Source organism: Microcaecilia unicolor, chromosome 3, assembly GCF_901765095.1.
Source record: "Microcaecilia unicolor chromosome 3, aMicUni1.1, whole genome shotgun sequence".
In the NCBI taxonomy this organism is placed as follows: domain Eukaryota; kingdom Metazoa; phylum Chordata; class Amphibia; order Gymnophiona; family Siphonopidae; genus Microcaecilia; species Microcaecilia unicolor.
In genome coordinates this window covers 232,263,668-232,287,475 of record NC_044033.1, presented here as the reverse complement: position 1 = coordinate 232,287,475, position 23,808 = coordinate 232,263,668, and the positions used below count along the sequence as shown (strand labels likewise).

At 45.8% G+C, this 23,808-nt stretch overlaps 1 protein-coding gene across 1 annotated transcript in view; it reads left to right on the top strand.

Moving 5' to 3' along the window:
• The window catches only part of CAMSAP3 (calmodulin regulated spectrin associated protein family member 3), a 272,719-nt gene extending 250,198 nt beyond the window's left edge, over nt 1-22,521 (top strand). The window contains exons 16-17 of the mRNA XM_030197560.1: nt 2,462-2,580; nt 20,271-22,521. Coding sequence (XP_030053420.1) covers nt 2,462-2,580; nt 20,271-20,573 — 422 coding nt within the window. The 3' untranslated portion in view covers nt 20,574-22,521. The remainder of the gene's footprint in view (nt 1-2,461; nt 2,581-20,270) is intronic.
• The last annotated feature ends 1,287 nt before the right edge of the window (nt 22,522-23,808 follow it).

Below are 23,808 nucleotides of genomic sequence, written 5' to 3'. Positions count from 1 at the left end.
AGGGGTGGAGAGAGGGGAAGGGAAAAGGAAGGTGGAGAGAGAAGGAAAAGCAAAGCTGGACCGAAGGGGAAGAGGGGGTGGAGAGGCAGAGAGTGATCCAAGACCTCAGGGGAAGGGGAAAGAAGGGTGGAAAGAGGAGGGAAAGTGATACCAGACCATAGGGGAAGGAGAAAAGTAAAATATACAGGAGATACTTCAGGCACAGGCAGCTCCTTGTGACTCGGGGCAAGTCACTTAACCCTCCATTGCCCCATGTAAGCCACATTGAGCCTGCCATGAGTGGGAAAGCGCGGGGTACTAATGTAAAAAAAAAAAAAAAAAAGCAGAAGATGGATGGGGAGAGGAGAGATAAAGATGGAGAGAGGGGGAGATGCTGTAGTGCATATTGTAAAAAGGAAAGAGGGGGCACAGACTGGATGGAAGGGAAAGAAAGGGCAGGCAGTGGATGTAAGGGGCAGGGAAAGCAGGCAAATGCTGGATGGAAGGGAGAGAGAGAAAGAGGGCAGACGCTGGGCAGAAGGGGCAGAGAGTGGTCAAATGCTGGATAGAAGAGAGAGGGAGGGAGCAGATTCTGGATGGAAGGGAGAGAGTGAAGAGAAGATGAGGAAAGCAGAAACTAGAGACGACAAAAGTAGAAAAAGATTTATTATTATTATATTTTATTTTTTGCTTTAGGATAAAGTAATATTATAGTTTTGGTGATAAATAGAAAATGAAAATAAGGTGATCTTTCTATTAGACTACTTTAATACATTATTGACTAACTTTCAGAGACCAAAAACCCATCCTCAGGTCAGGACAGGATAACATAACAGCAGTATACTGTACTGACCCGAGGAAGGAGGTTTTGGCCTCTGAAAGCTAATTGAAAAATGTATTAGTCCAATAACATGGTATCTTATTTTCCATTTTTTTGTTTTATTTCTGTTTGTTAATTTGTAAAGTGGTGATTGGTATTTTGTCAGTTTTTTTCACATTTGCATGTGCTATCTTTACATTGCATAGTACCAGGGGACATGAATAACTGTTTCTCTGGCATTGTATGCAGAGTCTGACTTATTGGGGGTTCAGTTTAACTTTTGTCTACATATTTCTGTTTTTAGTTTGTGGTTACTTATTCTATACTTGGTGAGGATATATCTGTGTTCTCTCTGAAAAAGACATGGTTTTGTGTTGGCAGGATAATTTTTACTAATGTCTTGTGTAGTTTTACAATTGGTGTATTGATGTTCTAGTGCTCACTGCAGTGTTTAAGATGCTGCCTTTTCCTAGGTGTTCTTCTGTATTTTGGTTGTTTTCCTAGGTACACCCTTGTTGTGTGAGTCGTGGATTATTATTAAAAATATTTTTTTCATATAGAGGAGGGGGGGTGTTAAAAAATGATCGGCCCCGGGTGTCAAATACACTAGGTACACCACTGCTGCAGATTGCTTCTTTTTGCCTGTCGCCGGCAGCGCTCTGACTGCTGCCATTCACACAGGCAGCTCCGCTCCCCCCCCCCCCCCCGCCACGTCCATCTGGCCCTACATAAACAGGAAGTGCATCAGAGAGGGCCGGATAGATGCGGCAAAGGGGAGCGGAGTACCTGTGTGAATCGCAGCGCTGCCGAGGACGAAAGCAGCAAACCTTTCTACAAGTAAAAGTTGGTTTGTTTTAGTTTTGCTGCTGGTGGGGGGGGGGGGGGGGTTGTGTTTTATTTGTTTTATACTTTCTGCATCCAGGATGGCAACTCTGACCCAGTATGGTTACCTTTATGTTTTTGCTTTTGGAATTTATGTACAACACTCTAAATCATGAAAACAGCTGCAAAGGAAAAGTGACTTGTTACTGAAGAATAATGAGGCAGCATTGTATTTTAGTATGGTGACTTATTTTGGCTTATCATGTGTTGTGTGTGTGAGGGGGGGGGGTTCTCTCCTGGGGCTTTAGCTACTTTTAAGAGAGCCTGAAAACTGTGCCTATTTGAATTAGTTATTCACTCACAGATTTGTAAGTTATTGGGGGAGGGGTAGGTGTGCATCCAACCTGTTGGCCCACCCAAAAATTGCTTTCTGGCTATGCCCCTGCCCCTCCACCCATACCCAGCGATTCTCCTCTCTCCCCTGCCCTCCCCTCCCGCTCCCATCCATGTCCAGTGATTCTCCTTCACCCCATCCTCCCCTCCCATTCATATCCACCTTCCTGCCCTCTTCCCCCCCCCCCCCCCCCCAAATCCCCCTTTTTCTTCCTGCCACCCTGCGTGGTTTAAATCTTTTTTATTACCTCTGTCGAAGCAGCCGCATCATTGAAAGCCCTGCCCGTCTCTAGCCTTCCCTTCGTGAGTTTGTTCCCTCAGAGTCCCGCCCTCACGGAAAGAGGAAATGACAGAAGGGGTTGAGGGGTGGGAGGAAGTTTGAAAAATGGATTAACAATGCATTTCTCTCTCTCATATGTCTTCTTTTCCTTCCCTTTGTTTCTCTAGGTCCCAAACTCTATAAGGAGCCAAGTGCCAAGTCCAACAAGTATATTATACATAACGCACTTTCACACTGTTGCTTGGCTGGAAAAGTTAATGAGCCCCAGAAGAACAAGATCCTAGAGGTAATAATGCCCCCCCCCCCCCCAACTCCAGTTCTCTGGTGGAGAGAGAGCAGGGTTTGTTAGTTTATTTTGATATTCCATCTATAACTTAAATATCCAGGTGGATTACATTAATAAACTGACTACCCAAACAATAGTCATTTTATAAAAAATTTTACACATGTAAAGGCATTTTATAAAATTACTCCAGTGGTTATGTGCATAAAAATATGTGCATTGCCAAGAAGGTGTGTGGTTTTGTGCAATGTGTGTATAGGCGTATTTAGATTCACAGAAAAAAGAAGCAAGGGATCCATACCAGATGGATGTATCCAAGGAGGATCCAGAAGAATATCAAACAAAATTATACATTCAAAACCCTTCACTGAATTAAAACAAGGTACCTGACATGCCATGTTTTGAAAATCTTTGTCAGGGATATCATTATACAAGCAAAAACATATGCGACCTGCTGACTGAAAAGGTACCAAAATTGGGGTATATGACCTATTTATACCACAAGATAGAGGAATATCAACTGCATAATCCTGCAGAATTTCAGCTTCAGGTATGGACTAATCTCATATTTTTTAAAAATGAGACTTTTAGCAATAAAAAATGAATTAATCCCAGAAATCATATACCCCACTTTAGGTACCTTTTAGGACCTTGTGAAAAACAATTGTGTAGTCGGTTTCTACTGACCCTATAGCACACAAAACTTTCAAAAATGGAAGTTGCCCAAATTTGCCCCTGTAAACTTTTATAGCCTTTATCTCTGTTATTTGTAACACAACTTTTAGAATCTTTTCGCTCAGCAGGTCACATATATATAAGTTAGACCTATACTATAGGTAAAGATATAGATATATACACAAATAGTTTAAATTAAAAAAAAGAAAGATATGATTTAAAAATGTGATCATGTTGGGTACGTTGTTTTAAGTTATCAAAAGGTTTATTAGATAAGTGCTGCTGAATATTGGGGCCTATATACTAGACTCCATGGCCATCAACATACCTGCAAAACAGCTGTCTGTGCTTTGAGATGGTGAATTTCTATGGCTTTATGTGGAAGTATTTTCTAATACTCTGGCAACGTGAAGGCTACAGAAGATGGCCAAAGTTGTGCCATATCACTAAACACAGAAGGCAAAAGTAGAGACTAATAGACGATTCACCACTGGAGAGACGTGAGTCCAACAGTCTTTATTATATCAGAGATAACGACCCGACACAGGCCGTGTTTCGACGCTAAAAAGTGTCTGCATCAGGGGTCAATAAATACACCAAGTAATGAATGTAAAACGAAGAGTCCTACTTGTATATGTGTTGTCAACTCACTGATCACGTAGCACCAAACAGAATATGCTGGATACAAACTATCAGAGCATATCTTCACATTTTGTATTTTTATTGATATTAGTATTTCCCCGCCACTTCCATTTAAAAAAAAAGTCTTTTACTGGAGCTAGTGGTTACATTTGCCGCACTGCCACTTCCATTTTTAAAAAAGTCTTTTACTGGTGGCGGGTAAAAGGAGGCCTCGATATGTGGCAAACCTATGCATCGATACCACTGCTTCTTGGTAAAAGGACCCCTAAATACATAACTCAGGAAAAAAAGATGTATTTTTCTGTCTTTAATGTTTGTTGAAATATTTGGTCAAAACAATAATATGAACCCTTACAATAAGTATATGTAGAAAGCATAGAGGCAATGACTGCTAATACATTGGAGTCAAAAACACAGTATAAAGTTAAAATCCCCCAAGCAATCCTTAACAAACAAACCCCCCTAGCCTGCCCCCCCACCCTTTAACGAACTGTTCCCTTTGTAACATCCCCCATGTTTTATTAAACCTTTCCATTTTGTCCATCCTTAAAGCAATAAGTCTTTCCATCAATAAAACCTGCCTTAGGACCCCTTTGACCACACTGCAGTAAAAGGGGATCCACAGTGGCGTTGGCACGCGAGTTTGCTGTGCGCCGAGACCCCCTTTTATTGCAGCAGGTAAAAGATGTTTTGTTATCTTTTAGAGGAAATGGCCATGTGACAAGTTAACCACTTGATGTGCGGCCATTTCCCAGGGAGTCCTTACCACCATCTGTGTAGAAGGTAAGGGCTCCCGTGCTAACCCGGTGTTAACAGGTAAGACCCTGGCACAGAAAATAAAACAAAAAAAAACTGCACTGGAAATGGGGGGGGGGGGGGGGGGGGATGGCACTGCTGCTGGCCTCATATGGTAGCCCACGGTGCTGACTGATCAGCACGCGCCAACACCACGGTAGCGGTACTGCGGCATTATAAAAGGGCCCCTTAATCTCTAATAACAGATATATTTTTGTTAAATCAATTAAATCAAAATATTCAACAATAAATATCCTTGTGTGAAAAAGAACTCTTCCATATCATCAAGCTGATCAATCCATAGACTGGTGGGTTGTGTCCATCTACCAGCAGGTGGAGATAGAGAGCAAACTTTTGCCTCCCTATATGTGGTCATGTGCTGCCGGAAACTCCTCAGTATGTTCTCTATCTCAGCAGGTGGTGGTCACACACAGCAGCAGCTCTGGCTAGGCCTCCAAGCCTAATTTTTAGGTTTGTTGAGTGCCTGGGGTTGAGGGCTCTTTTGAGCAAGTGCAAACCTGGTGGTGCCAGGTCCCTCCTTTTCTCCCCCCTCCCGCTGGCTCCGTTAAAAAAAAAAAAATTTTGAACGTCCTTAAAGGCGTTTATTTCGACGTTTATTTAAGCGTCTATTGCAGCTACTCACTGGGACACCAGGTTGTTACAACTCGGAGCGGACAGCAGGTAATTTTTACCTTTTTATAGCGGGCAGGGGGTTCCCCGATTCTTCTCCTCGTGGCATATGGCGTCGGAGGGCGAGGGCGCAAAGGGTCGCTCCCCGGGTCGCTTGAGCGCTTCTAGAGGGGATGCGGGGGTCTTAAAGCCTGATTCGCCCTTGTTGGGTGACAGTTTCGTGACCGATGAATGTCCCGGTCCTTCCTCCGGCGTGGCGGTTTTTCCCGCCATAAACGCCCATCCCCCGCTCCTCGCCTCCGCCATCTTGGCCGGCCACGCGGCTCGGACGGCTTCTTCTTGGGCTGCCCTTGAGGTTGGAGACATTAATGCCATGAACGCCCTTAATTTGGGCGACGGCACAGAAGCGGCTAAAGTTAAGAGCCGTTCTTCCCGCGCGGCTCCTTCGCGGAGTTTCGCGCCGGACGCCATTTTGGATGCGCAGCATGTCTCCCCCCCGCTATTGCGAGCGCCGGTTGAGAGTGCGTCTAGGGCTGTTGCCCAGGCTGCGGAAGTGCACAGTCTGGGGGGTTTCTCCCCCGAGTTTGTTTTGCTGCTGCATCAGGCCTTCCTCATGCACAACGCTGCCCCTGCTCCCTCGTCTGGTAAAGAGGTTGAGGTTCCCAGAGGTAAGCGCCCTCGGGTTGATTCCCAGGCCTTGGAGGAATTTGTCTCCTCCGATGTAGATGAGGGCAGCGTGTCTGAGGTCTCCCAACGGTCCTTTGCGGATTCCTTGGAGGAGACGGATCCCCGCTCGGATGGAGCGGATGACCCCTCTGCAGCGCGGCTTTTTAGCCCAGGGGATTTGCCCAACCTGTTGTTACAGGCCATGGACACTTTGAAGATTTCCTCTCCGGAGGACGTCTCTCCCTCAGCCCCTGTTGGCTCTGCCATTATGCTGGGGACGAAGCGCCCGCCTAGAACCTTCCACGTGCATGATGCCATGCACACCTTAATTTCGGCTCAATGGGATGTCCCAGAAGCGAGCCTTAAAGTGGCTAGGGCTATGTCCCGCCTCTATCCTTTGGCTGTGAGTGAACGTGAGGCCTATCTGTGGCCTACCGTGGATTCTTTAATCACTGCGGTGACTAAGAAAACGGCGTTGCCGGTGGAAGGTGGCACGGCCCTAAAGGACGCCCAAGACAGAAGATTGGAGGCGGCCTTAAGGTCGTCCTTTGAGGCGGCTGCTTTATGTTTGCAGGCCTCAGTTTGCGGCTCCTATGTGGCCAGGGCGTGCCTGACTGTGGTGCAGCGGGCTTCCCCCTCGGATCATTCCTTGAGGGCTGATTGGCCGGCCCTGGAATCGGGCTTAGCCTATTTGGCAGACTTGCTGTATGATGTCTTGAGGGCCTCAGCGAAAGGCATGGCTCAGACAATCTGCGCGGCGGTGGCTTTGGCTGAAACATTGGTCTGCTGACCACGCCTCTAAATCCCGCCTGGCTAGGTTGCCTTTTAAAGGCAAGCTGCTCTTTGGGGTCGAGCTGGACAAAATCGTGACCGATCTCGGCACGTCTAAGGGCAAGAAATTACCAGAGGTCAGGGCTCGGGCTAGTACTCGTCCCGGTACCTCCAGAGGACGGTTGCAGGAAGCCTGTCGGTACCGCCCGGGCAAGTCGGGTTCCTCTGCCCCCTCTTCCTTCAAGAGGAATTTCTCCCCCAAGCAGCATTCCTTTCGCAGAGACCGCCGTCCCGGAGGTGCTCCCTCCGGTCCTCCCCCAGGGTTTCGTACCCAATGACGGGGTCTTGGTCCACGCCCCAGTGCAGATTGGAGGACGGCTGTCCTCGTTTCTGGGCGAGTGGACCACAATAACTTCAGACGCGTGGGTGCTGGAAGTCATCAGAGACGGCTACAAACTAGAGTTCTGCCGACCCTTAAAAGACGGGTTTGTACTCTCTCCCTGCAAGTCTCCGGTCAAAGCTGTGGCAGTGCAGCAGACCTTGGAAAATCTGATCCGCCTGGGCGCGGTCGTTCCGGTGCCAGAAAGTCAGCTTGGCAAGGGACGTTACTCCATTTACTTTGTGGTACCAAAGAAAGGAGGTTCTGTCCAGCCTATCCTCGACCTCAAAGGGGTCAATCGGGCCTTGAAAGTGCGGCACTTTCGCATGGAGACTCTCTGCTCTGTTATAGCGGCAGTGAAGGCAGGAGAGTTCCTGGCATCCTTGGACATCAAGGAAGCGTACCTGCATATTCCCATCTGGCCTCCTCATCAACGCTTTCTGCGTTTTGCAGTCCTGGGACGACACTTCCAGTTCAGAGCCCTCCCTTTCGGGTTGGCTACTGCTCCGCGGACCTTTTCCAAAGTAATGGTGGTCATCGCGGCCTTCCTACGAAAGGAAGGGGTACAAGTCCATCCTTATCTGGACGACTGGTTGATCCGAGCCCCCTCTTATGCAGAGTGCGGCAAAGCTGTGGACCGGGTAGTTGCTCTTTTGAGCTCCCTGGGATGGATCATCAACTGGGAGAAGAGCCAGCTGCGCCCGACTCAGTCCCTGGAGTACCTGGGAGTTCGATTCGACACCCAAGTGGGCAGAGTGTTCCTGCCAGACAATCGGATTGTCAAACTTCAGGCTCAGGTGGACCAGTTCCTAGTAGCCTCTCCCCTTCGGGCTTGGGACTATGTGCAGCTGTTGGGCTCTATGACGGCCACGATGGAAGTTGTGCCCTGGGCCAGGGCTCATATGAGACCACTTCAACACTCTTTGCTGCAGCGCTGGACTCCGATGTCGGAGGATTATGCTGTGCGCCTTCCCTTGGACCCAGCAGTGCGCAAGGCGCTGAGCTGGTGGATGCAGACAGACAAGTTGTCTGCGGGAATGCCTCTGGTGACCCCAGAGTGGATTGTCGTCACGACGGACGCCTCGTTGTCGGGCTGGGGAGCCCACTGCTTGGGAAGGACAGCACAGGGGCTCTGGTCTCCTGCAGAGGCAAAGTGGTCTATCAACCTCCTGGAACTCAGAGCCATTCGGTTGGCGCTTTTGGAGTTCATCCCGGTACTGGTGTTGAAGCCTGTACGGGTCCTGTCGGACAATGCCACGGCTGTGGCCTATGTCAACCGCCAGGGAGGTACCAAGAGCGCCCCTCTAGCCAAGGAGGCTATGAATCTTTGCCAGTGGGCGGAAGCGAACCTGGAGCAGCTTTCAGCGGCCCACATTGCCGGAGTCATGAATGTCAAGGCGGACTTTCTCAGTCACCATACCTTGGAGCCCGGAGAGTGGCAGCTATCTGCTCAGGCGTTCTTGGACATCACGAAGCGCTGGGGCCAGCCGAGCCTAGATCTGATGGCGTCATCGGCCAATTGCCAAGTGCCGCGCTTTTTCAGCAGAGGACGGGACCCTCGATCCCTGGGAGTAGATGCTCTTCTCCAACAGTGGCCGACACAAGAGCTTCTCTATGTGTTCCCGCCCTGGCCCATGTTGGGCAGGGTGCTAGACCGGGTGGCAAAGCATCCCGGCAGGGTAATCCTGGTGGGTCCGGATTGGCCCAGGCGTCCCTGGTATGCGGACTTGATCAGGCTCTCAGTCGACGATCCTCTGCGGCTGCCAGTGGAGCAGGGCCTGTTACATCAGGGTCCCGTGGTGATGGAGGATCCCTCCCCCTTTGGTCTTACAGCCTGGCTATTGAGCGGCAGCGTCTGAGGAAGAAGGGCTTCTCAGACAAGGTCATCGCCACTATGCTGAGAGCGAGGAAGCGCTCTACTTCTACTGCTTACGCCAGGGTTTGGCGTATCTTTGCAGCGTAGTGTGAAGCAGGCTCACTTTCTCCCTTCACTGCTCCAATTTCTTCAGTGTTGGCGTTCCTGCAAGAAGGTCTGGAGAAAGGCCTGTCGCTCAGTTCCCTTAAAGTCCAGGTAGCGGCTCTGGCTTGCTTCAGGGGCCGCCTGAAGGGTGCTTCCCTGGCTTCGCAGCCAGATGTGGTGCGCTTTCTCAAGGGAGTTAATCACCTGCGCCCTCCTCTGCACTCAGTGGTGCCTGCGTGGAATCTCAACCTGGTACTAAGAGCATTGCAGAAGCCGCCTTTTGAACCCTTGTCGAGGGCATCTCTGAAAGACCTGACGTTGAAAGCAGTCTTTTTGGTGGCTATCACTTCAGCCAGAAGAGTTTCCGAGCTCCAGGCGCTCTCATGTCGAGAGCCTTTTCTGCAGTTCACTGAGGCAGGAGTGACTATTCGCACAGTGCCTTCCTTCCTGCCCAAGATTGTTTCTCGCTTCCATTTGAATCAGCAGCTCTGTCTCCCTTCCTTTCGTAGGGAGGTCTACCCAGAGGAGTACTCTGCTCTTAAATATCTGGATGTGAGACGAGTCATCATCAGATACTTGGAAGTGACCAATGATTTCCGGAAATCGGATCATCTGTTTGTCCTGTTTGCAGGTCCTCGTAAGGGTCTGCAGGCTGCTAAGCCTACAGTGGCAAGATGGGTCAAGGAAGCCATTGCAGCGGCTTATGTGGCCGCGGGGAAGGTGCCGCCTATCCAGCTGAAGGCTCACTCCACGAGAGCTCAGGCGGCCTCGATGGCAGAGGCCGGATCCGTCTCCTTGGAAGAGATATGCAAGGCGGCAACTTGGGCTTCGGCTCATACATTCTCCAAGCATTACCGTTTGACTGTGGCTGCACGGGCGGAGGCCCGGTTTGGAGCTTCAGTGTTGAGGTCAGGGATTTCAATGTCCCGCCCTGGGTGAGTACTGCTTCGGTACATCCCACCAGTCTATGGATTGATCAGCTTGATGATATGGAAGGTAAAATTATGTATAATCATACCTGATAATTTTCTTTCCATTAATCATAGCTGATCAATCCATAGCCCCTCCCAGATATCTGTACTGTTTTTATTCTGGTTGCATTTCAGGTTCAAGTTTAGTCTTCAGTTACTTCAGAAAGACTTCGTGTTCAAGTTTTTTCACTTGGATTCTTCGAGTTAAGACGAGTTTGTGTTACAGTGAGCTGCTGCATTCCTCTCCCCTCCGTTTTACGGGGCTAGATTGAGACTTAAAATTCTGCCGGCACTCCCTCCCGCTTCGTGCGGCTGTAGGGCAGCTTTGTACCCCTCCCGCTTCGGCGGTGTTAGGGTCAGTCAGCTCCTCCCGCGGTTGCGGTTGCAGGATAAGCCAGATCCCCCCGCATCGGCGGGTGTGGTGTCCCTCCCCCGCTCCGCGGGGATGAGCTGGACGGAATCCCCTCCCCCACTTGTGTGGGGATGAGCTGGGTTAATTCCCCTCCCCCGTTTCGGCGGTGGTGAGCTGGGCAGAGTGTCCCTTTGTGGGTGTAATTCTCTAAGTGCTGAGTCCTGCGGATGGAGCTTTGATATCGACATACTGAGGAGTTTCCGGCAGCACATGACCACATATAGGGAGGCAAAAGTTTGCTCTCTATCTCCACCTGCTGGTAGATGGACACAACGCACCAGTCTATGGATTGATCAGCTATGATTAATGGAAAGAAAATTATCAGGTATGATTATACATAATTTTACCTTCATTCAATTAACTGATAACACTTTCTTGAGCAGCAATAACTTGAACGAAACATTTCCGGTTTATCAGTCTTTCACATCACCTTTGAGGAATTTTGACCCATTTTGACATACACAACTATTTCAGCTCTGTGACTTTTGAAAGCATCCTTGCATTAACAATTTGTATCAAGTATTAACAAAATTTCAGCAAGGTTTAGACCAAGACTTTCCCTTGACCAGTCCAAAACACAAAATCTCCTTTTCTTCAGTCATTCTGTATTAGATTTACTTGAATGTTTTGGGTCGTCTTGCTGCTTAATTCACTTTCAGCCTACCTAAAGCAGAATTCATGGTGCTATCAATGATGGCAAGATGTCTGTTCTGATGCGGAAAGGAGTCACCCCATGATACCACCACCACAGTGGTTGATAGGATAAAGATTTTACTTTTGGAAGATAGTGTTTGGCTTTTCCAAATAAAGCATTTGCTATTATAACTGAAAAGTTAAATATTGGATTCATCTGTTCAGAGAATATTATTGCAGAAGTGTTTTGGAATTTTATGTAGGACAGAATTCTGAAACTGTCACTCAGGTTACTCTCCACAGCAGTTTACTAGTTACCAGTGCATCTTTTCTAGCAAAAAAGGTGCCGGTACTCAAATGCTAGGTCACCCTTCAAGGGTGGGGTGATCACTGAGGGATCCACCCCACAATAGCCAGGCCCCCTGCAACCAGTCACAGAATCTATGACAAGGCAGAATTGGTGTGTAGATCCTGAGCTCTTGCATTAAAACTTGGGGTCCTTGGGTCAATTTTAGCAGACAGTGGAAAAGGTGCCAGAACTCAGTACCCCCAAGTACCCCCACAAAAAAGCCCTGCTAGTTACCCAGTTATTTAAGTATCTGATTCTAATTAGCTAGCTAAACATAAACATAAGAACTGCCATACTGCCAAGGAAACTTACTATTTTCCATAATGATTTTTAATTCATCTTTATTGTTATTTATGGTTTTGTATGTTCACTCGAGAAACATAAAATTATTTAATTTATACTTTAACTCAAACCTAGCAAAAGAGTAGCAAACGTTTTATAAAAAGCAGTAGTGAGACTCATCAAGGCCTGGCGTCTTACCATAGGGCAGCTCCTTAAGGACCTTGAGAACTTCTTGCACGGTAATCTTCACTTCCAATTCAGAGAGATGAGCAGGGGACAAAGAAGAAAGGTCCACAATGGCAAGATAAGAATCAATATCCTCGGGACGAATAGTGGCATCCTGAGTATACAAAGTGGTATAAAAATGCTTAAAATGGTTTTGAATCTGAGAAGATTTAGTCAAAGACATCAGGTTCATCCTTAATCCGCAATATATGCCTATCAACCTGTGCCTTTCTAAGCTTAATAGGTAGAAGCTGACCAGCTTTATTAACGTGCTAATAATAAGTTTGTTTTAAATGAGCATTAGCCAGGTGCATCTGCACAGTATAGATAACAGCAACCAAGCCAGAAGTGCCCAGTCAATCCAAACAGTGGGCCAAATGGGCCCGCTGAGTCCTGTCATGCTGACTGCCCTTTTGCAAAAAATATATCCTCTGGTCACAACCTTTAGGGCACCCCACACCATGCCCAAGGATAAGCCAGAGTCCAAATAATCATGTAACACAGCAATATAGCCTTTACAAATCTCAGCATCTTGTAGCAAAAGGTCATATGGACCCATCTCCTATCCTACCCTCCTCCTGGAGGGCAGGGACAATAAGGAATCAAAGCCCACATCTAGCAGGATCTTGTTCAGGCATCAAACAAGCTCAAACTCTCAACAAAATGCTTAAGAGCTTGAGACATTTTTAAATCCATTCCCGAAGGAGAAGTACGGTCAAGGGCAGGTCGCATGGTGGCATTAAAATCACCCAGAATCACCTTACCCATAGCAAAGCCCTGCAAAACAAAAAGGAGCTTATGAAAAAACTAGTAAAAAAGGCCCGTTTCTGACACAAATGAAACGGGCGCTAGCAAGGTTTTCCTTGGAGTGTGTATGTTTGGGAGAGTGTATGTGAGAGTGACTTTCAGAGTCAGAGTGAAAGTGTGAGTGTGTGAGAGAGAGAGTGAGTCTGGGTGTGAGTGTGTTTGTGAGAGAGTGTGTGTGTGAGAATGAGAGTGTGTGCAAGTGTGTATGTGAGACAGTGTGAGAGAGAGTGTGTGTATGAGACCAAGCGAGTGTGTGAGTGACTGTGTGGCACATAGAGAGTGAATGTGATACAGTGTGAGACAGAGTGTGTGAGAGTGAGAGTCAGAAAGACATTGTATATGAGAGAGAGAGAGTGAGCCGTGCCCTCCCAATCCATGGCCATCTGTCCCCTGCCCCCTCCATTCATCCTTTTCCAGCAATTCCCCTCTCTCCCTGAGCCCTGCCCTCCCAATCCATGGCCATCCATGTTTCTCTGTCACCTGCCCCCTCCATTCATCCCTATCCAGCATTTCCCCTCTCTGCCTGAGGCCTGCCCTGCAATCCATATCCATCCATGCCCATCTGTCCCCTCCATTCATCCCTATCCAGCAATTCCCCTCTCCCTGAGTCCTGCCCTTCCAATCCATGCCCATCCATGCTCCTCTGTCCCCTGCCGCCTCCATTCATCCTTTTCCAGCAAGTCCCCTCTCTCCCTTCAATGACACCCCCTCGCATCCATGCTCCTCTCTCTCCCATGTCCCAGCCTGGCCCGCCCTCTTCTCCCCCCCCCCCCTTTGCATCCATGCCCCCCCCTTCGCATCCATGCCCCCCTTTTTTTTTTCTTCGTTTTAACTTTACCTCCGTGGCGGTTCGTGCAGCGAAGCGTCAGGGAAGGAGGCGGCGCTCCCGACGTCTAGCTTTCCCTTCGCTGTGTTCCGCCTTCGGCGGAACACAGCGAAGGGAAGGCTAGACGTCGGGAGCGCCGCCTCCTTCCCTGACGCTTCGCTTCCGGATTTGTTTGGTTTGAGGCGAGGGCGGGGCAGAGACGGCTGGCTGGCTTGAAGGCTTCACACCACGAATCCACGAACCCTTCAGCCTGGGAGTGACGTCAGATGGCTTCAAGGCTTCACGGCTTCACAGAACGTTGTCCTCAGAACGTTGAGGGTGCGTTTTATTATATTAGACAAGGCTTGATATTCATGCAGGGCATAAACAGATGCAGCAGTAACTTCCTCCCTATCCAACAAAAGATGAAGCAGAAAGAAGTGACCCTCAGGATCATGTTTAATATGCAAAATCTGCACCTGAGCAGCCAAATGAAACTTTGCCACCCCACATTTCTTAACACTGTGAATTTCTGAGGCACAATAGACCATAGGGTGACGCCAAAAAATGGATCTCCTATAGGAGGACCATGTGAGGCCGCACTTGCTTCAGCTCCTGAAAAAGGGATTGTCTTTTATAGGGAGAGTTTAGTCCTTGACAATGCAAGTCAAACTTTTTAAGTCAGCACTCAGGGGTCACCAAGAAACAAAGCAAAATAGCAAAAGAACACTGTGCAACCACTCACAAATTAGTAAAACATACAATATACAATCTCACAAACAATCCTCCCCCCATTACCCACCAGATATGCGGTATACACCACCAAGAAGCCCCCCCCACCCATTAGCAAGAAGGAGCCTTAGGGCAGGTCAGAGAGGTCTTGAGCCTCCACACCAAACGCACACACCTCCTCTCCCCCCCCCCTTTGTTCCCACATTCACTCAGCAAATGACATGATAAAATTAACCCCCCCCCCCCATTCCAAAGTATCAGAGTAAAGACATACGCCTGCAGAGTAGCATCAGAGAAAGGTGGACACTGAAAGAAATGCATAGACAATCATGAAGAGGAAAATCAAACAGGCTTCTCCTGGTAGCTGGATCGAGTCAACTTCTTATTGCCTCCTGGGACCCACTGCCAACACTAATTTTGCCTTTGTGACAGAAGTAGAGAGTTTCATGGGGACAGAAAACCAACCCATCCCCGCTGGAATCTAATCCCTGCCCATCCCCACAGGGAATCTAACCTGTCCTGCACGAATTTAATGGTACATTAAAACAAATTCCTGTTGTCTCTCTTTGGGTTTGAGCTGCAGCACTGCAGGCAAGAAAGGAACAGAAGTTGGAACACTCGGGTGCACACATGTAAGACTTCTCTGATTCTCTGGCACTGTGTGCTAAGAGATCACCACATGCACGTGCCAGTAGGTCAGGTGACATCTGATGCTCGTGCCTATGTCAGAGCTGAGATCTGTGCATCAGCCCAGGAGCAGAGATGATTAATAGTAACATAGTAAATGACAGCAGATAAAAACCAGAACGGTCCATCCAGTATGCACAATAGTCACAATCATTATCAATTCACAATTAAATCAACAATGAATGTGATATTATATACTTGATTATGGTCTTTCTGTGGTGTTTCTGGGACATAGACCATAAGTCCACCTGGCCCTATCCTTCAACTGCTGGAGTGGCCCTCGAAGCCCACTCTAGCCTATTCATCTTCTCATTTTTGGGAAACAGACTGTAAAAGTCTGTCCAGCACTGTCCTCATGTTCCAGCCAACTGAAGTTGCTGTCTAAGCCCTTTCCAGCCCATCCTAAACCAGATTGCCATATATGAGAGACAGACCATATAGGTCTCCTGGTATTGGCCCTAGTTCATCACAGCCAGAGTCGCCATCTAAGTGTCACTCGACACATCCACACACATGCAGCCATTTAAATTTAGGTTTTTTTTATCACTTCCATGCCCAGAGCAGCGTGTGCTAAGGCTTTCATACACGCATACAAGCTGCGTGTTTGAAAGCTGTGAGTAGCTTTTTTTTTTTCCTCCCCTCCCCCCCCCCCCCCCCCCCCAACACACTCACAAACTGGAGCTAGATGAAATAGTAAGGAGGTTGTTCAGGACTCTGCCAGATTATGAACTACTCGAGCAGAGCCATTGTCGTTCAAAAGTAAAAGCTGAGGAAAACTGATCTGGCAGATCGGGAGTCATTCAAGTTTTGCAGTAGCCCATGGGGGGGTTTTCTTAACAGAAAATGTAGAACGTCATTGTAAAGTTTGCAGGATTAGGCTGTGCTGTGAATACTGACGGGAGGAGAGAAGTCCAAAGAGGATGGAGAATTGGCTGCTGCATTAACGTGACCTTTCACTGTTGATCCCACTGCCATGAAGTACCTGCTACAACAGCTCCTGACCTCCCATAAAATTTTTCCCACTAAAGGTAGGCGGTCCTTTCTCTGCGTGTCTTGCAAACAGCTATGCATTCCTTAGAATGCACATTTACATTGTAATCAGCTACTTTAAATAAATTTGCCTACAATTCTCATAGGCTGCTGCCGTGAACAGTAAAAACATTGCAGAGTCCCTTTGTGCATTCCTCGCTAAAGACCATGATTGCTGAACCGGCTGGAGCTGGTGAAAAATGCACACTGCTGGCCTGGTAACCTTTGTGCATCGGGCCCTCAATTAAGAAAGGGATAGTAAATGAGACCAAGAATATTCTAATACTTCTGTGTTGCTCCATGGAACGACCTAAACAGTATTGTGTTCAGTTCTGGTCGCCATATCTCAAAAAAGATATAGCAGAATTAGAAAAGGTTCAAAGAAGAGCAACCAAAATGATAAAGGGGATGGAATTCCTTCCATATGAGGAAATGCTAAAGAGGTTAGGGCTGAGGGGGGATTGAGGTCTGCAAAATCCTGAGTGGTATTGAATGGGTAAAAATGAATCGATTTTTCACTCTTTCAAAAAGTACAAAGATCAGGGGAACACTCAGTGAAATTCCATGGAAATACTTTTAAAATAAATAGGAGGAAATATTATTTCACTCAAAGAATAGTTGAACCTGGAACTCATTGACAGAGGATGTGGTAACAGCTGTTAGCATATCTGGGTTTAAAAAAAAACTTTTGGACAGGTTCCTGGAGGAAACGTCCATAGTCTGCTATTGAGAGACATGGTGGAAGCCACTGCTTGCCCTGAGATTGGTAGCATGGATGTTTCTACTATTTGGGTTTCTGCCAGGTACTTGTGACCTGGATTGGCCACTGTTGGAAGTAGGCTAGATGGACCATTGTTCTGACCCAGTATGGCTATTATGTTCTTGGGCCTTGTTCAATAGCTCCAGCACCGGTTCATGGTACGGCGCTGCTGCAAAGTGTGGGAGGACAGATCCTGATAAATCCCCATCCTGGCATTGTTTAAAGAAAAGTTGAGGCAAATGGCGTGCCTTAGCTACAATCTGCTTTTTTTTTCAGTGTAGTGGGTAAAACGAGTAATAATTTCAGAGGGCCTTTGCTCTTGTACAGACCCAAGTGAGCGATATGCCCGATCCAAGATCAATAACACAGTATTCCCTTCAGGGCCCAAATGTAGTTGACAAGAGGCATATTTTCAAAGCACTTAGCCTTCCAAAGTTCCATAGAAACCTATGGAACTTTGGAAGGCTAAGTGCTTTGAAAATATTATGTGTATGTACAATAGTATCTTCTGTATCCCCTCCCTCAGAAACACTACAAACCTTAAGTTCTTCCTCCTACCTGATTCTTGAGGTCATCCATCTTGTAGAGAGGATCATTGTATTGAGCCCCCAACTGATTAATACGAGCCTGAGATGTAGATAGGAGGTCCAGGTGTTCCTCCACTTTAGTCTTAAGTCACTCACATGGCCACCCAGCTCTCTTTCATCTGTGCTGAGTCCATCAATCCAATTCAGGATCTCATCCTGAGATGCTTTGATGTCACCACGAATTTTCATAAGACTAAGTGCCAATGCTAAGGGAAGCTGTTTCTCTTTCCCAGTATCGTGAAATGAATCTGCACAGAGAAGCATGGCGACGCAAGCATTTAGCCACCAAGCATTCTGATGTATTTTCTACCTCCCTACGGGCAGAATGAGGAGACTTCAACTCTCCAAGTATCAAAAGTGCAATTTCACCACCACCTAGCAAAAGAATCACCTGATGGCTAAAAAGCAGAGGAATTCGGGTGGGGTGAAGCCGGAGCTAAAGAGCTAAGCTGCCATTCAGTTTGATGTCACTTCTCTGTACGATGGTGTCACTTCCTCTCCCCCTTAGCTTTTTTTTTTTTTTTAACATCTTTCTGCTCTTGATCTATCTTCCCACTCTAGTTACATCTCACCTATCTTTCCATTTCTTCTGTCTACTACCCCTTAACTCTGTTCTTAATCTTCTCCACTTAATCTTTCCCTCTCCATCCCTAGTATCATCTGCCTCTTAGCTCCCTCCCTTACCATCCGCCTTCCTATCTCTCCTTTCCTGTGTCCTTCTGCATTTTCCGCCTCTTTCCCCTTGCGTATACAAACCCAGTGGTGGGATCTTGTCCTACCACTGCCAAGTCTATATCCCATTTGTACTGATGCCACAAGCAAGTTCAAAACTCATGAGCCTGTCTGCCAAGCTCATGTATCATGAAATTAGCAGATACAACAGTGCTGATCCACAGATTTCTAACCTGCTCTCAGTGCCAGCACAGATAGGACAGAGCACAGCAAATTCAAGATGGACTCCCTCCACTTCTTGTTTTGCTGTTGCCATATCCTACGTGGCTGGATCATGGATGTGTGGCATATGCAACTGCAGGATGAATGCTGTGCAGCTGTATATATATGCACATATAGGAACATTTGCCTAATAGCACGATGTATACTCTGCCTGTGTGTCAAATACCAGTGGATTGAGAAACTGGCCTAAGCTATGAGGCATCTCCTATGTCTCTAATTAAGAACTACTCATTTCTGTAATTTTAGTCATGGCAGTGGTTACCAAACCTGGTTCTGAAGGCACCCCAGCCAGTCTGGTTTTCAGGATACCCACAATGAATATTCATGAGTGAGATTTGCATGCAGTGGAGGTAGTGCATGCAAATCTCTCTCATGAATATTCATTGTGGGTATCCTGAAAACCAGACTGGCTGGGAACCACTGAGTCATGGTATTTTGTGTTTAGGGCCTTTACTGCCTCTCTTAATTTAGCTGGGTGAACCCAGTTGTCTTTCTTTCTTTGCTTCTCTTTCTAATTTTTAGGTGAAACCTGCTCACCAGCAAATCCTGGCCTAATTAAGACTCCCAGTTGAGTCCAGTTCCCTGCTGGTCTTTATATCTCCCAACTCTCCGGTGTGTGCCAAATTTTTCAGCCTGTCATGGTGCTTAGGGGCTGTAGGTTGCTCCTTATGTGCTACCTTTTCAAACTGTCAGCTAAGTGGCGTTTCTGGTTTCTTACCATGTGTCCAGTAAACTGCTTAATGTTACTTTTGTATCCCACATTTCCCCACCTATTTGCAGGCTCCGGTATGAACAAATACAAGGTGATATTGTGATAGAATAAGGTTCATGTGTGAGAGACCTGTTAGGGGATCTTAGGGAGGAAGAGTTATGTCCATTCCGATCTTTGGTTTCATTGTGTTGTAGGTATTCAGTCTTTTATGTTGGGTCGGTGGGGTGTGCCTTTTTGAATAAGTTTGTTTTTAGTGATTTCCAGAAATTTAGGTGGTCAAAAGTTGATTTTACGATTTTTGGCAGTTTGTTCCATAGTTGTGCATTTATGTAATTGACCGTAAACTGTTTATTACCTGGATGCTTAATTTTTTTCTCGCACATTGGGGCTATATTATTTAAAACCAGTTTTTAATGTTTGTTCCAATCATTCAACCAGGCACCCTGATCTACTTTGGATAGTGTAATTTGCAATATATCTTTCCAGAATTGAATTTGATCAATTTTTGACCTGCACCTAGGTGGTGGTGTCTTATTCTGTGATACTGCTGACCAATATATATTAAGACTCCTCAAAAGTCTTGATTCATCTGGTAATGTAAAAGTATCTTACAAAAGTTGGAAAAAAAATCACAAAGCCAGAAAGACCAGACAGCCTGAATCAATGCAGCAAATTTTTGAATTGGTGTTGCATGATTCTTTATCTGACATACATAATTGAATATTTTAAAATCAAGGGGGTCATGGATTTGATATAACGCCTTTCTGTGGGTACAGACAAAGCAGTTTATATATACTATAATAGGTACTTTTTCTGTCCCTAATGGGTTCACAGTCTAAGTTTGTACCTGGGGCAATGGAGGGTTAAGATGCTACAGTGGGAATCGAACCCAGTTCCCCAGGTTCTTAGCCCACTGCACTAACCATTAGGCTGCTACTCCACTCAAGAAGAAGACAGAGAGGCATAGCTGACCAGCCATCTTATATTGTGACTTAGTAGAGCTCCCCCTCTGTTAATTCTAGTTAATGTTTCCTTTGAAGGCAGCCATATTCATAATTACCCTTCTTTTTAAATGTGACACTAATATAGTGGGAACCCTGTTTCTGATATCATTGCAGGCAGAGTGTGTGCTGTGGTGTTTTTGCAGGAAGGGTGTGTGAGAAAATATAAATATCTATCTTTTGTCTTTTCTCACTTTCCTGTTCCCCCACCTGTCTGTCCCTTTCACAGGAAATCGAGAAGAGCAAGGCAAATCATTTTTTGGTGCTGTTTCGTGATACTAGCTGTCAGTTCCGGGCTGTGTACACCTTCTCTGCAGAGACTGAAGAGCTGACTCGCCTTACTGGGTTTGGTCCCCGCATCATCAGTTCGGCCATGATTGAGGGCATCTACAAATACAGCTCAGACCGCAAGCGCTTTACCCAAATTCCAAGCAAGACTATGTCAATGAGTGTGGATGCTTTCACTATCCAGGGCCACTTGTGGCAGAGCAAGAGACCTACCACCCCAAAAAAACCTGGCACCCCTAAATAATTCATGAAGTTGGAGTAGCGGACTCCACAAAGTTGGCCCCTCCCTGAGAAACTTGCCACACCAAATAATCCACAAGGGGGACTTAGAGATTCCAGAAACACAAGAGCTTCAAATAATCCAGTGCTGATGGGTACAGGGGACTCCAGAAACCAGGTTACCCCTAAATAGTCTTTGGAGTGGAGTATGGAGGAAGATATACTCTGGGAAAACTATGTATAATAGAATGTGATGTCCTTAAACCATCCACTATTTGCTAGGGAAGAATTATCCAATAAAATAAAAGGCAAATGAAACCTAAATTTACTTGACCCAAATATTTAGGATAACCATAGCAACATATCCAAGTAGTAATATACCCCTTTCACCTACTGTTGACCCTAGGTCTGTTGCAAGCAGTGAACAAGCAGAGCAGTTGCCCAGGGTACCAAAACAGAGGGATGCCATCTTCCATTTTTAAGTCAGTCTCTGTGAGCACTTGATCCTGAAAGAGGATGCCCAAAGCAACCCTTACCTAGGGGTACCCATTGGAGGTAGCTATTGTGATAATAATTATTGCCAATCGGGAGTAAAAGAACAGTCAGCAGAGAGATAATTTACACTAAGCTGTCACCAGATAGCAGAGATAGGTGATTTACACTTCACTGTATGAACTTGCCTGTTCACCAATTAATTCTCTAAACATAGCTAGTAAGTCCTTTTTATGATTGGCTTATGAAGACAATAGTCTGACCATTTTTCCCATGCATATGTAATTTTTACTTTGACTTTGCAGTTCAGAATATTTTTGTGACTTTTTTTTTTTACTTGTATATATGTGACTTTTTAGGGCTATAGGAAAGGTGTGATAAGACAGAGCACAGCCACACTTTTTTTTTTTCCTCCCTTCTAATCCCTATTTCCAGAAAACATACTGCCAAAAAAATTTGTCACTACGAACGCTGAACTGATTTTTTTTTCCCCAGTACAAAATGTCAGAAAACTAGGTTTGAAGTTTTTCCATCTGGTACTGCAGAGAGCCCAGTAAAGGATTACAGCCTTGCTGCATGACTGTTTTTGATTTCATCTGTTTTCACTGGGAGCAAGGAGAACAGAGGAGTTTGTCCTATTGTGCACTAGCGGGGAGAACAGAACCTTGTTAGTGAAAGGCCTTTGTTTACCATTATGCAGTTGTCTTATATCTATATATACATACACATAACATATACTCATTCACTTTTTTTTTTTTTTTTTTTTTCTTTTTTTTTGTTTTTATGGTGGCATGCTGTCTCACACATTCGTTATAAACTAAAGCCACTTTAAATATTTTTTTTAATCTTTAAAGAAAAGCGATCTCACTGAAGAAGAGCATAGTCTTCTATGTCACTATATCATAGGAAGAGCATGAACAATTTGCCGTGCTTGGCTTCAAGCTCACCTTTTCTGGGTGGAGAAAAATGTTGGAGTCTGGAAAAAGAGGCCTTGGATGAAGAATTTGGGGGTAAAAGGGTAGCAAATACCCTCTTCCCTTTTTTGGAATTGAATATTGTTTAATAACTTTTGTAGGGAGGGAAAGGGAAACTTCACCACCTGGATTTATTCATGACGTGAATAAAAATCATTTTCCATATGCAAAATCATTTGGTTACTGCCTTGCCTATGAAATTGTCAAATGTATAGAATTTGTATTATCTTGATTTATTATTTGGGTTTTTTCCCTATAATTATTACTGCCCAGAGGACTGTGTCGTCTTCTGATTGGGGTCTGTACCTTTTTGAATGAATAGATTCTGTGAAAATGCTAAGGGGAATGGGAAATACGAAACAAAAATACAAGGAAGAGATGAAACTCCTTGGACTTGTACTTATATATACATAGATATTCTATATATATATATATATATATTGAAACTATTTAAATGATTTTTCAATTATTTGTATATAAAAGTAAATGAGGAAATTTGACAAGGATTTTGCAATTCTTTATTATTGGGTGTAGATGGAGAGAGTGGAACACCCTATTGATTGGATGCTTATCTGTGGTCTGATTGTTTTGTGCATCTGAAGATATCTTTTCTAGCACTTGGGGTTTTTTTTTTTTTTTTGGTGGTGGCTAGGTGTCACCTGATTGGGCAGGGATTAGGTACAGTAAAGAGAAGTCAAGATATGTATGATTTTTGCCACCTGATATGACTGATTAATCATAAGTACATAAGTAATGCCACACTGGAAAAAGACCAAGGGTCCATCAAGCCCAGCATCCTGTCCCCGACAGCGGCCAATCCAGGCCAAGGGCACCTGGCAAGCTTCCCAAATGTACAAACATTCTATACATGTTATTCCTGGAATTGTGGATTTTTCTCAAGTCCATTTAGTAGTGGTTTATGGACTTGTCCTTTAGGAAACCATCTAACCCCTTTTAAACTCTGCCAAGCTAACCGCCTTCACCACGTTCTCCGGCAACGAATTCCAGAGTTTAATTATGCGTTGGGTGAAGAAACATTTTCTCCGATTTGTTTTAAATGTACTACACTGTAGTTTTCATCGCATGCCCCCTAGTCCTGGTATTTTTGGAAAGCGTGAACAGACGCTTCACATCCACTTGTTCCACTCCACTCATTATTTTATATACCTCTATCATGTCTCCCCTCAGCCGTCTCTTCTCCAAGCTGAAAAGCCCTAGCCTCCTTAGCCTTTCTTCATAGGGAAGTCGTCCCATCCCCGCTATCATTTTAGTCGCCCTTCGCTGCACCTTTTCCAGTTCCACTATATCTTTCTTGAGATGCGGCGACCAGAATTGAACACAATACTCAAGGTGCGGTCGCATGGAGCGATACAACGGCATTATAACATCCTCACATCTGTTTTCCATACCTTTCCTAATAATACCCAACATTCTATTCGCTTTCCGAGCCGCAGCAGCACACTGAGCAGAAGGTTTCATTGTATTATCAACGACGACACCCAGATCCCTTTCTTGGTCCATAACGCCTAACGTGGAACCTTGCATGAAGTAGCTATAATTCAGGTTCTTTTTTCCCCACATGCATCACCTTGCACTTGCTCACATTAAACACATCTGCCATCTAGCCGCCCAGTCTCCCAGTCTCGTAAGGTCCTTCTGTAATTTTTCACAATCCTGTCGCGAGTTAACAACTTTGAATAACTTTGTGTCATCAGCAAATTTAATCCTGACAAGTAGATCCAGTTCTGGTTGGATAACCATGCATCTATGAGCTTATATTCTTAAGAAAACTAC